This window comes from Jaculus jaculus, chromosome 13 (assembly GCF_020740685.1).
Source record: "Jaculus jaculus isolate mJacJac1 chromosome 13, mJacJac1.mat.Y.cur, whole genome shotgun sequence".
NCBI lineage: Eukaryota > Metazoa > Chordata > Mammalia > Rodentia > Dipodidae > Jaculus > Jaculus jaculus.
Window position 1 is genome coordinate 45,049,772 of NC_059114.1, and position 13,099 is coordinate 45,062,870.

At 46.7% G+C, this 13,099-nt stretch overlaps 3 protein-coding genes across 8 annotated transcripts in view; all 3 read right to left on the minus strand.

Moving 5' to 3' along the window:
• Positions 1 to 10,036, minus strand: part of LOC123454033 (protocadherin alpha-8-like) — a 210,716-nt gene extending 200,680 nt beyond the window's left edge. The window contains 2 exon segments of the mRNA XM_045132074.1: positions 7,483 to 7,601; positions 7,603 to 10,036. Of these exon segments, the coding sequence (XP_044988009.1) occupies positions 7,500 to 7,601; positions 7,603 to 9,882 (2,382 nt within the window). The 5' untranslated portion in view covers positions 9,883 to 10,036 and the 3' untranslated portion in view covers positions 7,483 to 7,499.
• Positions 1 to 13,099, minus strand: part of LOC101615472 (protocadherin alpha-C2) — a 313,953-nt gene that overhangs the window by 238,566 nt on the left and 62,288 nt on the right. Inside the window, exon 1 of one of the 6 annotated variants that reach the window (XM_045132066.1) lies at positions 24 to 2,547. The exons of the other annotated variants lie outside the window; for them this stretch is intronic. Within the exon in view, the coding sequence (XP_044988001.1) occupies positions 24 to 2,423 (2,400 nt within the window). The 5' untranslated portion in view covers positions 2,424 to 2,547. Of the gene's footprint in view, positions 1 to 23; positions 2,548 to 13,099 lie in introns of those variants that run through there. 6 annotated transcript variants of the gene reach the window in all.
• Positions 1 to 13,099, minus strand: part of LOC101596839 (protocadherin alpha-5) — a 239,654-nt gene that overhangs the window by 200,679 nt on the left and 25,876 nt on the right.

A 13,099-nucleotide genomic window follows, 5' to 3' on the forward strand; every position in this document is an offset into this window, starting at 1 on the left:
AGTAAAATAAAATAAAAACTCACCTTCTCAGAGCCCAAAGAAGCAAGGGGCTCCCTTGATTCAAGCACAGAATCAGAACCCGGAGGAAGACTTGGGCTGAAGGCCATGAGGTCCGCCTTGGGCGGGCCCTCCCCAGAGCACACCCTGTGCCTCCTCTGCTGCGAGTACGACCAGCTGCCCACCGCGCTGGAGCACACCAGCACCGGCTTGCCAGGCCCGCACGCGCCCTCCGTGGGCGACGCCGCCGAGCACCGCAGCGCCACGTACAGCAGCAGCGTGAGCACCAGCAGGCTGGACACCGCGCAGATGGCCACGATCAGGTACACGTTCACGTCCAGCAGCGACGCCTCCCGGCCGGCGGCGTCCACCAAGGCCCGCGAGCGCGACGACGCCTTGGGCGCCTGACCACTGTCCACCAGGGACAGCAGCACGGTGGCGGTGGCCGTCAGCGCGGGCTCGCCGTGGTCCTTCACCAGCACCAGCAGGCGCTGTCGCGGCGCGTCTGCCTCGTCCAGGGCGCGCGTGGTGCTGATCTCGCCCGTGTACAGCCCCACGCGGAACGGGCTGCGCGCGCCGCCCGCCTCCGGCTGCAGCTCGTAGGACAGCCACGCGTTGTAGCCAGAGTCCGCGTCCACCGCGCGCACCTTCGTCACCACGTGGCCCGCGCCCACTGAGCGCCACAGCAGCTGGCTCACGCCCGCAGCCTGCACCCCCGCCTCGGGCCCCAGCAGCGCGGGCGCGTTGTCGTTGTCGTCCAGCACGAACACCTGCAGCGTCACCTGCCCGTCCAGGGCGGGCTCGCCCGCGTCGCGCGCGCTCACCTGGAAGCGCAGCAGCTCCAGCTCCTCGTGGTCCAGGGGCTGCAGCGCGTGCACCCGGCCGCTCTGCGCGTGCACGGACACGTAGCTCGACAGCGCGCGCTCGCCCACGCGCCGCTCCACCAGCGAGTAGGTCACGCGCGCGTTCTCCTGCGCGTCCGCGTCCGTGGCCGACACCGTGAAGATGTGCGCGCCCGGCGGGTTGTTCTCCTTCACGAACACCGTGTACTCGGCCTGCGCGAACGCGGGCGCGTTGTCGTTCACGTCCGCCACCTCCACCGACACGCTGGCCGTGGCCCACAGCGCCGGCGCGCCTCCGTCCCTGGCGGTCACCACCACCTCGTAGCCGGGGGTGGTCTCGCGGTCCAGGGCGCTGTCCAGAACCAGCGAGTAGTAGTTCTTGAAGGTGGACACCAGCCTGAAGGGGACGTGGGGCGTCAGGGAACAAGTCACCTGCCCGTTCTCTCTGGAGTCGAGGTCAGTCACTCCTATAACAGCTATAACTGTTCCCAGCTTTGCGTCTTCTTTAATTGGGAGCCAGCGCGTTTTGACAGTCACCTGTGGGGCATTGTCATTTGCATCTAAAACTTCCACAAAAACTGTACAGTGACCAGCCAGTGGTGGCAAGCCTTTGTCAACTGCCTCTAATGGAATCTTGTAGGTTTTACTTTCTTCAAAATCAATAAGTCCTATCACTGTAATTTCTCCACTCACGGCATCTATGTGAAACTTGGATTTTATATCTGGAGACACATCACCAGAGAATGAATACGTAATCTTCCCATTCAAGCCTTCGTCCAAATCTGAGGCATTCACTTTAATTACCAATGTTCCATTCTGGACGTTTTCTGGTAATTTCACTGTATACAGTGATTGGTCGAAAACTGGAGCATTGTCATTGGCATCCAGGACCGTGACGAGTAACTGGACGGTGCCAGTCAGCTCTGGCTTGCCTCCATCCGTGGCTGTGAGCACTAAGTGCAGCTCTGGAGCTTCTTCCCTGTCCAAAGGTTTCCGTAAGACAAGCCCGAGGGGTTCCACCTGCTCGTGGTTGGGTGGTACGTCCAGAGAGAAATGTTCACTGGGGCTCAGTCTGTAAGTCAGCACAGCATTGACACCCACATCTGCATCCGACGCGCCCTCTAGTGGAATCCGAGAGTCAGGCAGCCTGGATTCCGGAATATACAGATTCTTTTGTGTGGATGGGAACACAGGCGGGTTGTCGTTAATGTCCCTCACCTCCACCTCCACGTGGAAAACCTGCAGCGGCCTGTCCACGATCACCTCCAGGTGGATGCCACACTCCGCGCTCCGCCCGCACAGCTCCTCGCGGTCGATCCGAGAATTCACAAACAAAATGCCATTCTGCATGTTTACCTCCAAAAGGTCCCTGAAGCCCTTGGAATCCAACTGAAACCGACCAGGCACCAGCTCCGACAACTGCAGCTCAAGATCCTGTGCGATGCGGCCCACGAAGGTGCCGTGTTTGGCCTCCTCGGGGACCGAGTAGTGGAGCTGGCCGCTCCCTGTCCCCCAGGTCCCGAGCAGCAGAAGTGAGAGCAGTAGATGCCTGCCCTGTAGGACCACGCCACCTGAGTATAGCATTTCAAGCACTTGATCTGTTTCTAGGCCGTTTAAATTTTCTAAAAATGAAACGAAATCATCTTGCTATCTTAATTCCATCCTCTTGTGTTTGCCATTGCTCATCACAGAGCTAGAAAGAGCGGAAAGTCTTTTCCGGTGCATAGAGAATAAACGTACTTTTCTTGACTCGCTATACTGAGGCCAAGAGTGCCACCAAGTGGCCCAAAGAGTAAGTACACTTCCTATGAATAAACTGCCCCATTGACTTGCAAAACTTCATTTCATTTTCTGAATTTTTCTTAATGAATTATTCTTATTGAAAAGGAAGAGCATAACGTCCTCCTTGTAGGCATTTTTAGTGAACTGATATCTAAAATGTTAGTATGATCATAACTACGTCCTGAGAAATCTCTCCATGTAAGTTTTTAAATGATGAAAATAGAAAATTAAGTAGTAATAAAAGTGATCAGAGCCGGGCGTGGTGGCGCACGCCTTTAATCCCAGCACTCGGGAGGCAGAGATCGCCGAGAGTTCGAGGCCACCCTGAGACTACATAGTGAATTCCAGGTCAGCCTGAGCCAGAGTGAGACCCTAACTCGAAAAACCAAAAAAAAAAAAAAAAAAGTGATCAGCTATATAACCATAAACTTAAATTTAACTATAATTTTGTTTTGGTACCCAGTGTTATGTCGAGACACTAATAGGCTCCCCTGTCTGATGCTTGCTTATAATACCAAACTCTAACATTAACTCGTGACTTCTGCCTCTGTCTGTCCCTAGCTACTTCTGGACTCCACCTACCCTAGCCCCAGCTCCTCCCACTTGCCTTGGTTAGAATCAGAGCTATTCCTGGGACATCCTCCTTCCTTAGCCCTTACCCTACCTCATTCAGGGATAAGTACATCGCCACCCCAATGGGCACTCTCAAATTAAACACTCTCGGATTCCTACTCTTCCCCCAATCCCCAAATGCTGCTTTTATATGCACTGATGCCCCTCTGCCTCCTCTCTCTTGCCCCAAGCCTCTATCCCTCGCCTCTGAGTGCTCATCCTCCCCTTATGCCTGGCATTTTGATGTATAGCTGTTGACAAAGGTAACAAGCTCCTTAATTCTTCCTTCTGTCTTTTCATGGCACGTGCAGAGCCCATCTCCCTCGCCTTCTCTATAACAAATGTCACCAGCAACTGCCCTGAAGCCAGCTCAATACAGAGATGGTATTGGAAAAGTCTCTGTTTTGTTTAGAACCAAGTCATAACAGCATGCTACACTGGCACTAACAGAGGGTGCTCACTATCAATCTCACCACTCTGCCACCTCTAACCACCATCAAACTGCCTCTTCATCACCTGCCCTGTAGGGAGGCCCATTGACCGCATTATCCAGCCTCTCCCATAAGAACTCATCACCCAGTCAACAAGAAGAAATTAATCTTCATCTCTTATCATTAATAAAAGGCTGGAATGTTAGGTTGGGCTCCCAAAATGAAGTCACCAAGGACAGCAGGATAGGAACAGACATAAGGAAGTGGATTGTCCACATTTCTCAAGAAACCACCCAGCCATTATCCCTTTCTTGCCTAACAGTTCCCCCCAGGTCATGGTTTCCTGCCCCCTTATCTCATAAGTCACCTGCTCACTGTTCTGGTCTCACACACTAGCTATTTTAAATGACTAATATAAATAACAAATGAGTTATTTTCCCTTCCTCACCTTTCTCCAACTGAAGAGGCCCACTACCTGAAAAACTCAGGTTGGATGTGTTCCACTCCTGTGAGTCAGCTCTGGAATCTCATGCTTTTCCGGAATAAAATCTTTCACCTTTGCTTCAGAGTGGTTTGAGTGGTCTTGGTCACTCCTAAATCTTACACCTGGGATCGTTGATATTCCTGAATGTAGGATTCTGGTGTAACAGAAAACTCCATGAATCACTGTATCTACTGAATCTAGGAGCCCAGAAATCTACTGATTAAAAGAATTTCAAGTACTTGTTCTTTTTCCAATTTGCTTAAAGTGCCTCAAAATAAAGTGAAATAATTTGATTGCCTTAGTCGTACCAGATTCTGTTCTCCATTGCCTAACACAGAGTAAAATATAATGAATATATTCTTTAAAAGGCGAAAAAGTTTGAAATCAAATCAGATATACAAAGGCTAAAACCAGTATCAAATGACATCAGTTTAATCAAAGAAAACATTGCATATTCTGAGGGAGTCAATCAAAAAATATAATTAAGAAATTGAAGCAGTTTTTGTAGTTTCATGAATTGAATGTTTCAAGTACCTTAATAATAGAATTTGGTTTAATATCTTATGTGAGGAGAAAATGATTCTATGTATTTCTCTTTATTAACATGCCTAACATCTGTTCTTGGCAGCAGGTTGCTAGTTTAATTCTATTCAATCATTACCATTTGTAGACAGGCACCTTAACCTCTTAGCCATCCCTCCAACCCCAATCATTACCATTTGTGAACAGTGATCTCTTCTTAGGAATATCTGGTACAACTTGTATTGCTTCTTTTCATGGTACATTTTAGTTTCATTATATTTACATTTTGGTGCTTAGGGAGAGTTCTGTTTTTAAAGGTATCCTCGGGATTCTTTTTCTGCCTAAGTTCTACTTAAGGAGAGCTCTCTTTTGAGTTCTAGTCATTCTTGCAAAGTGAAAATTGGTTAAATCTAGGCTTTAGTCCTTTGGGATCAAAGGCAAAATTATGAGACTATTTCCAGTTAATGATATGATTGGCTACCAAATGCAATGCTACATGTCATAGAAACACCTGATCTATTTATGTTTTTGTAAAACCAATTAAACATGTAAGAAGATTCAATCAAGTTATACTTGAGAGCCAGGTTCATATAAACAACATGACAAGTACAACAGTAAAATCATTTTCACAAAGGAAAATCACCATTTTATACCCAAATAATGTAATAAACAAACACATGCATTTAAGAAGAAAACAGTCCTTAAAATTGAGCACTAAAGTTGGAATGATGTAATTTTATGAGAGGTTTTCTTAATAGACAAATAAAATGCTAGACTAGGACAGGTTTTATAAAAAATGTACAGTCAATGACAAAATAACCTGCCTTCAGATTACCTTCAGTTGTGCAAAAGGAATAAAATTTGGTTATAAATTATTGCACTATTGGTTCACAAATGATGAAGTAAAAATCATATTAATAACATACTATAAAAATCCATACTCCCAAAAGTCTTTCATTTATGTCCATTAAGTCTAATTCTTCTCTGCAAATATCAAAGCAAGAGAAATAGTCACAAGAAGTGAAGGGGAGAGTAGAACTAAAATTAAAAAGTTGAAAGACAACAAAAAGGTATGTCAGAATTTCAAAGACTTAATATAATAAACAAAATATGTCCTACTTATGACTCCTACTTATACCTTGAGTATTCTGTGTAATGAAGAGGCATAAATCATGCACTTGTTTCACATGAATGGGATTAGTGAACACAGTATTCCTGGTACAAATATTTTCTGTGGAATCATATTCAATTTAACTTAATGTAAAAATGTTTGTTGTCAGAGTAGATATAGTGGTATAGTTTAAAGCAAGGGCATTGCACATGCCATGGAATATTTTTGTAAAGATTTTTTTTTATTTATTTGCTAGGGAAGGAGGGAGATTGAGAAACAGAGGAGAGAGGTAATGGAGACATGAAGGCCTCTTGCAACTACAAAGTAACTCCAGATTCATGAGCCACTTTGTGCATCTGAATTTGCATGGATACTGGGGAATAGAACCCAGGACAGCAAACTTTGCAAGCAAACATCTATAACCACTAAACCGTCTCCCCAATACCTCAAATACAAAGATATTATTTTATAACTAATATATAATTGCCAGGCTAAAATCAATTATTAACCAAAGAAGGATGTTCCAAAACTGTTAAATTCTTGGGAAAATGTAAATTTTCTCCAATAGTGAAGGAAAAGTAAACAACCTTGGAAGATAAAATTTCTCAGGAATGATGGTACCTCCCTCTGATCCTACCACCCAGGAGGCTGAAGCAGGAGAATGGTGAGTGCTAGGCCAGCATGTGATACAAACTTACACTCAGTTTCAGACAAACAAAGAGGAAGAAAAAAAGAGTGACAGTTTATAAAAGACATATTATTGAAGCAGAATACCACATGTGTTAACTCCTCATTTTACGGGTTTTTTTTGTTTGTTTGTTTGTTTGTTTGTTTGTTTTTGTTTTGTTTTTTTGGTTTAAAGGGGTAGAGTCTCACTCTGATCCAGGCTGACCTGGAATTAATTATATAGTCTCAGGGTGGCCTGGAACTCATGGTGATCCTTCTACCTCTGCCTCCTCTGCCTCCTGAGTGCTGGGATTAAAGGCATGCACCACCACACCTGGTTCCTCATTTTACTTTTGACTGGCTTTTAAGAAAATAGATGAATAATTTAAAGTATAAATTTTTGAAATGAAATTATTGTATTCTTGAAAAGTAAAATGACTGACACAGGAGCAAACACAATAGACATTTGAGACTACCAAAACTAAACAAAAATCTAGATAAATTAATATCACAAACAAATGAAAATAAATGTAAACGCAGAATATTTTAAATCTGTCTTTCAAAGGTTACTATGCAGAAGTCAAAGGTTTACAGCATAATTGTGAAAAATAAAATGCCTGAGGAAAGGCATTTATCAAAGGGTCTAAGCACATAGGATTTCATTAGAATACTGTCTGTATATCTGATGCTAAACAGAGGCTAAAATCAATATTCCATATGGCAGCTAATTGCCTGATACAACGACAGTGCAGGAACATAACATCTGGTGCATTGATAATCTGTGTATTGCAGGTAACTTGAAACTATGACTATCAGACCAGGCTGGTAGAATTCAACCTTAAAAAAAAATAAAAATAAAACAGCGAAACAAAAATCCCAAGACAACAAAAATAAACCAGATAAAAAAGTTAAACTAAGATAATGGTACAGTTAAAGTTTGCATCTTAACAAAGCAATAAGTGTAAGATACCTCAAAAGATAATTCACAAATGGGTCAGCATAAATTAGATTTCTAAATGGAAAAAAAAAACTTACTTGAAAGCTATGATCATTTAAATTTTGCCGTTCGCCAATAATTTCTGATGATGGACGAGTTGGAAGACTGGGGCTGAAGGCCATGAGGTCCGCCTTGGGCGGGCCCTCCCCAGAGCACACCCTGTGCCTCCTCTGCTGCGAGTACGACCAGCTGCCCACCGCGCTGGAGCACACCAGCACCGGCTTGCCAGGCCCGCACGCGCCCTCCGTGGGCGACGCCGCCGAGCACCGCAGCGCCACGTACAGCAGCAGCGTGAGCACCAGCAGGCTGGACACCGCGCAGATGGCCACGATCAGGTACACGTTCACGTCCAGCAGCGACGCCTCCCGGCCGGCGGCGTCCACCAAGGCCCGCGAGCGCGACGGCGCCTTGGGCGCCTGACCACTGTCCACCAGGGACAGCAGCACGGTGGCGGTGGCCGTCAGCGCGGGCTCGCCGTGGTCCTTCACCAGCACCAGCAGGCGCTGTCGCGGCGCGTCCGCCTCGTCCAGGGCGCGCGTGGTGCTGATCTCGCCTGTGTACAGCCCCACGCGGAACGGGCTGCGCGCGCCGCCCGCCTCCGGCTGCAGCTCGTAGGACAGCCACGCGTTGTAGCCAGAGTCCGCGTCCACCGCGCGCACCTTCGTCACCACGTGGCCCGCGCCCACTGAGCGCCACAGCAGCTGGCTCACGCCCGCAGCCTGCACCCCCGCCTCGGGCCCCAGCAGCGCGGGCGCGTTGTCGTTGTCGTCCAGCACGAACACCTGCAGCGTCACCTGGCCGCCCAGGGCGGGCTCGCCCGCGTCGCGCGCGCTCACCTGGAAGCGCAGCATCTCCAGCTCCTCGTGGTCCAGGGGCTGCAGCGCGTGCACCCGGCCGCTCTGCGCGTGCACGGACACGTAGCTCGACAGCGCGCGCTCGCCCACGCGCCGCTCCACCAGCGAGTAGGTCACGCGCGCGTTCTCCTGCGCGTCCGCGTCCGTGGCCGACACCGTGAAGATGTGCGCGCCCGGCGGGTTGTTCTCCTTCACGAACACCGTGTACTCGGCCTGCGCGAACGCGGGCGCGTTGTCGTTCACGTCCGCCACCTCCACCGACACGCTGGCCGTGGCCCACAGCGCCGGCGCGCCTCCGTCCCTGGCGGTCACCACCACCTCGTAGCCGGGGGTGGTCTCGCGGTCCAGGGCGCTGTCCAGCACCAGCGAGTAGTAGTTCTTGAAGGTGGACACCAGCCTGAAGGGGACGTGAGGTGTCAGGGAGCAGGTCACCTGCCCGTTCTCTCCGGAGTCGCGGTCAGACACGCTGATCAGGGCGATGACGGTGTCCACTTGAGCGTCCTCGAGGACAGGCAAGGATAAGGAAGTAAACGCAATCTGGGGCACATTGTCATTTTCATCCAGTACTTTGACTAACACAGTGCAATGGCCCTCCATCGGAGGATGCCCTTTGTCTGTCGCGTCAACACGGATTTTATATAAATTCACCTCCTCAAAATCCAAATTCCCTTGAATTATGATCTCTCCAATATTAGAATTTATGTTAAAATGGTCAAGAACGATGGGTGAGACTAGGCTATTAAAAGAGTATGAAATTACCCCATTCATCCCTTCATCCGGGTCAGAAGCATTCAGTCTAATAACTGTTGTTCCGATGTCCGAGTTTTCCAGTATTCTCACTTCATACTCCGACTGTTGGAAAGTAGGCGCATTATCGTTCACATCCAGCACGGTGACCCGCAGCTGAACAGAGCCTGTGAGTTCCGGTTTGCCTCCATCGGTGGCCCTGAGGAGTAAATTATGCTCAGGAGCATCCTCTCTGTCCAAGGATTTTCGTAACACGAGCTCGATCTGTTTATTTTCCTCGTTCTTTGAATTCACTATTAGTGTGAAGTAATCATTGGAGTCAAGCCTATAGGTTAAAACTGAATTGGCTCCAATATCTGCATCCGAAGCGCCCTCTAGCAGAAACTTAGAATCCAACATTCTGGATTCCGAAATAAACAGCTTTTGTTCCTTTACTGGGAACACCGGTGGGTTGTCGTTAATGTCCCTCACCTCCACCTCCACGTGGAAAACCTGCAGCGGCCTGTCCACGATCACCTCCAGGTGGATACCACACTCCGCGCTCCGCCCGCACAGCTCCTCGCGGTCGATCCGAGAATTCACAAACAAAATGCCATTCTGCACATTCACCTCCAGAAGGTCCCCGCGCTCCTTGGACGCCACCCGGAACAGGCGCGGCACCAGCTCCGCCAGCTCCAGCCCCAGGTCCTGCGCGATGCGGCCCACGAAGGTGCCGTGTTTGGCCTCCTCGGGAACCGAGTAGTGGAGCTGGCCGCTCCCTGTCCCCCAGGCGGCGAGCAGCAGACAGGAGAGCAGCAGGCGCCGGGATCCCAGGCCTCCGTGCCCAGGAAACACCATGTCAAGGACCAGGTTTCTTGCTATGATAAAATCTTGTCTTGATAGAAAGATGAGGTATTGTTCATCGGGAATTTTTAATCCAGTTCCGCAGCAACTGCCATTGTTCAGTGCTGTAGGATACCAACATCTCTGTCTTGTGTTTGGAGCTTGCTAGTCAGAACTTGGTAGACAGCGACATCACGCGGCTGCAGTGTGTAATGATTCCCAAGATTAACCTCACCAATATTAGGATTCTTCTAAACCGTAATGATTTTCGTTTCTTTTATCATCCTTTAATTGTACATATGTACCTTTGTCAGAAGCATATGTTTTTATCCTGTAGTTCCTATGTTAATTTGATTTCAGTGCAGAGGCTCTTCATAGGGAAAGAGCTTTCTTCCCTATATCTTAAATATTCATATCTATTAGTAATATGTTTAAGTAGGAACTGAGTATGTTGTAAATATTAGAGACACAAGCTCTCCTCCATAGTTGTGCGTAGAAGGAATGTGTTCCTATTTATCTAGTCATTGTAATATGTTATTCTGTTTGAATAATTTTGCTTGTTCTTCATTTTGTCTATTCTTTTTGTGTATTCATTTTGTGTATTCCTTTTGTGTATTCTTTTCAATATTCAACATCTCTGTAGCTTTAAAATTGGACTCTTGCAGCATTTCCTTCACATAGTTATCTGCCAAGAATCCTAATCGTATGTCCACTACAGGTCTTCATTTGATTTTCATTTTTTAAATTAATTTATTGTTTTAATATAAACAAGTTCCATGATTGTGAACAATATCCCATGGTAATACCCTCCCTCTCCCACTTTGCCCTTTGAAACTCCATTCTCCATCATATCCCCTCCCCACTCAATTCAGTCTCTTTTATTTTGATGTCATCATCTTTTCCTCCTATTATGATGGTCTTGTGTAGGTAGTATTGGGCACAGTGAGGTCATGGATATCCAGGCCATTTTGTGTCTGAAGGAGCACATTGTACCCCTTTCTTTGGCTTTTACATTCTTTCCACCACCTCTTCTGCATTAGACCCTGAGCCTTGGAAGGTGTGATAGAGATACTGCAGTGCTGAGCTCCTGTCACTTCTGCTCAGCACCATGATGCCTTCTGGGTCATCCCAAGGTCACTGCCATCTGAAAAGAGAAGGTTCTGTACCCAAAGTGAGAGTAGCATTAATATATGGGTATGAATATTAAGAGAAGTGCTTAGTGGGCAGTTTGATAAGCATAGTATACACTTTTAGCCAGGTAGCAACAGACGTTAGACCCCTAGGGCTCATAACTACCCCTGTTTCAGGTTTTCAGTTTCGGGGTTGTATTCCCTCCCATGGAGTCGGCCTCTAGTCCAACTATAGGGCAGTTGGTTTCCATGATGACACTATTGCATCCGTTGGCTCATTTGGCCTGGCTGGCAAAATATAAGGCTTGCAGTGTCCACTGTTGAGTATCTTCACTGGTGATTTCACTCTCTCATTGAACTGCATGCAGAATGGCTTTTTCCAGCTTTCTGTCAGCTGGTCTACATGGAGGAGGTTATCAGCTCAGTTCCAGCAGGATTTTTCAGTGGCCTTGAGCCCAAGTATGTGGAGTCTTCAGCAATAGGTCTTTCCATCTCTTCCTGGTAGGAAACCAAGAGCCTTGGCAATGGCCTGTACTGTTTTGGGGGCATCAGGGATTTCCCTGGCCAACAACTCACTGGAAAGTATCCCACCCCGGGCACTGAAAATTTTCTAGTAACAACCTAAGGCTTCTGTGTGTTCCATTGTCCAAAAAAAGTAGGTTTCCATAGGAGTTATTTATATCCTCTTAGATTTTGATTAGCCTTCCCTCCACCTTTCCTTTACTCAGTCTCTTGCTCTGCCCTCACTTAGGCCTTTTCACCCCCATTAATCTATTCTTCTACTTACATATATACAATACCATCCTATTATTCCTTTCTCTTCACTTTATATCTCTTTTCTAGCTTACTGGCCTTTGCAAAATAGTTTTCTTCCTGCTCACACAGAACTCCAATCATCTGTAGCTAGGATCCACATATGAGAAGGAACATATGATGTTTGGCTTTCTGGGCCTGGATTACTTCACTTAATATAATCCTTTACAGATTCATCCATTTTCCTGCAAATTTTATTACTTCATTTTTCTTTACCACTGAGTAGAACTCCATTGTATAAATGTGCCATATCTTCATTATCCACTCATCAGTTGAGGGACATCTAGGCTGGTTCCATTTCCCAGCTATTGTGAATTGAGCGGCAATAAACATGGTTGACCAAGTATCTTTAAGATAATGAGACGAATCCTTAGGATATGTGCCTAGGAGTGTTATAGCTGGGTCATATGGTAGATCTATTTTTAGCTGTCTTAGGAACCTCCGCACTGACTTCCACAATGGCTGGACCAGATTGCATTCCCACCAACAGTGTAGAAAGGTTCCTCTTTTTCTGCACCCTCACCAGCCTTTATGGTCATTTGTTTTCATGATGGTAGCAAATCTGACAGGAGTAAGATGGAATCTCAACATAGTTTTAATCTACATTTCCCTGAGGACTAGGTATATAGAACATTGTTAGATGCTTATATGCCATCTGTATTTCTTCTTTTGAGAACTCTCTATTTATTTCAATAGCTCCCCTCCCCCTTTTTTTTGGTTTTGCAAGATAGAGTCTCACTGTAGTCCAGGCTGACCCGGAATTCACTATGTAGTCTTAGGGTGGCCTCAAACACATGGCAATCCTCCTACCTCTGCCTCCCAAGGGCTGGGATTAAAGGTGTGCGCCACCACACCCAGCTTTCAGTAGCCCATTTTTAATTGGCTTGTTTGATTTATTATTACTTAACTTTTTGAGTTCTTTGTATATCCTAGATATTAATCCTCTATCAGATGTATGGCTGGCGAAGATTTTTTCCCATTCTTTAGGTTGCCTCCTTGCTTTATTCACAGTGTCCTTTGCTGTACAAAATCTTTATAACTTCATGAGGTCCCAATGGCTAACCTGTGGTTTTATTGCCTGAGCAATTGGGGTTATATTCAGAAATCTTTGCCAAGACCAATATGGTGAAGGGTTTCCCCTACTTTTTCCTCTAGCAGTTTCAGAATTTCAGGTCTGATGATAAGGTTTTTAATCCATTTGGACTTAATTCTTATGTAAGGAGAGAGAGGGGAATATATTTTCATCCTTCTACAGATGCATATACAGTTTTCCCAGCACCATTTGCTAA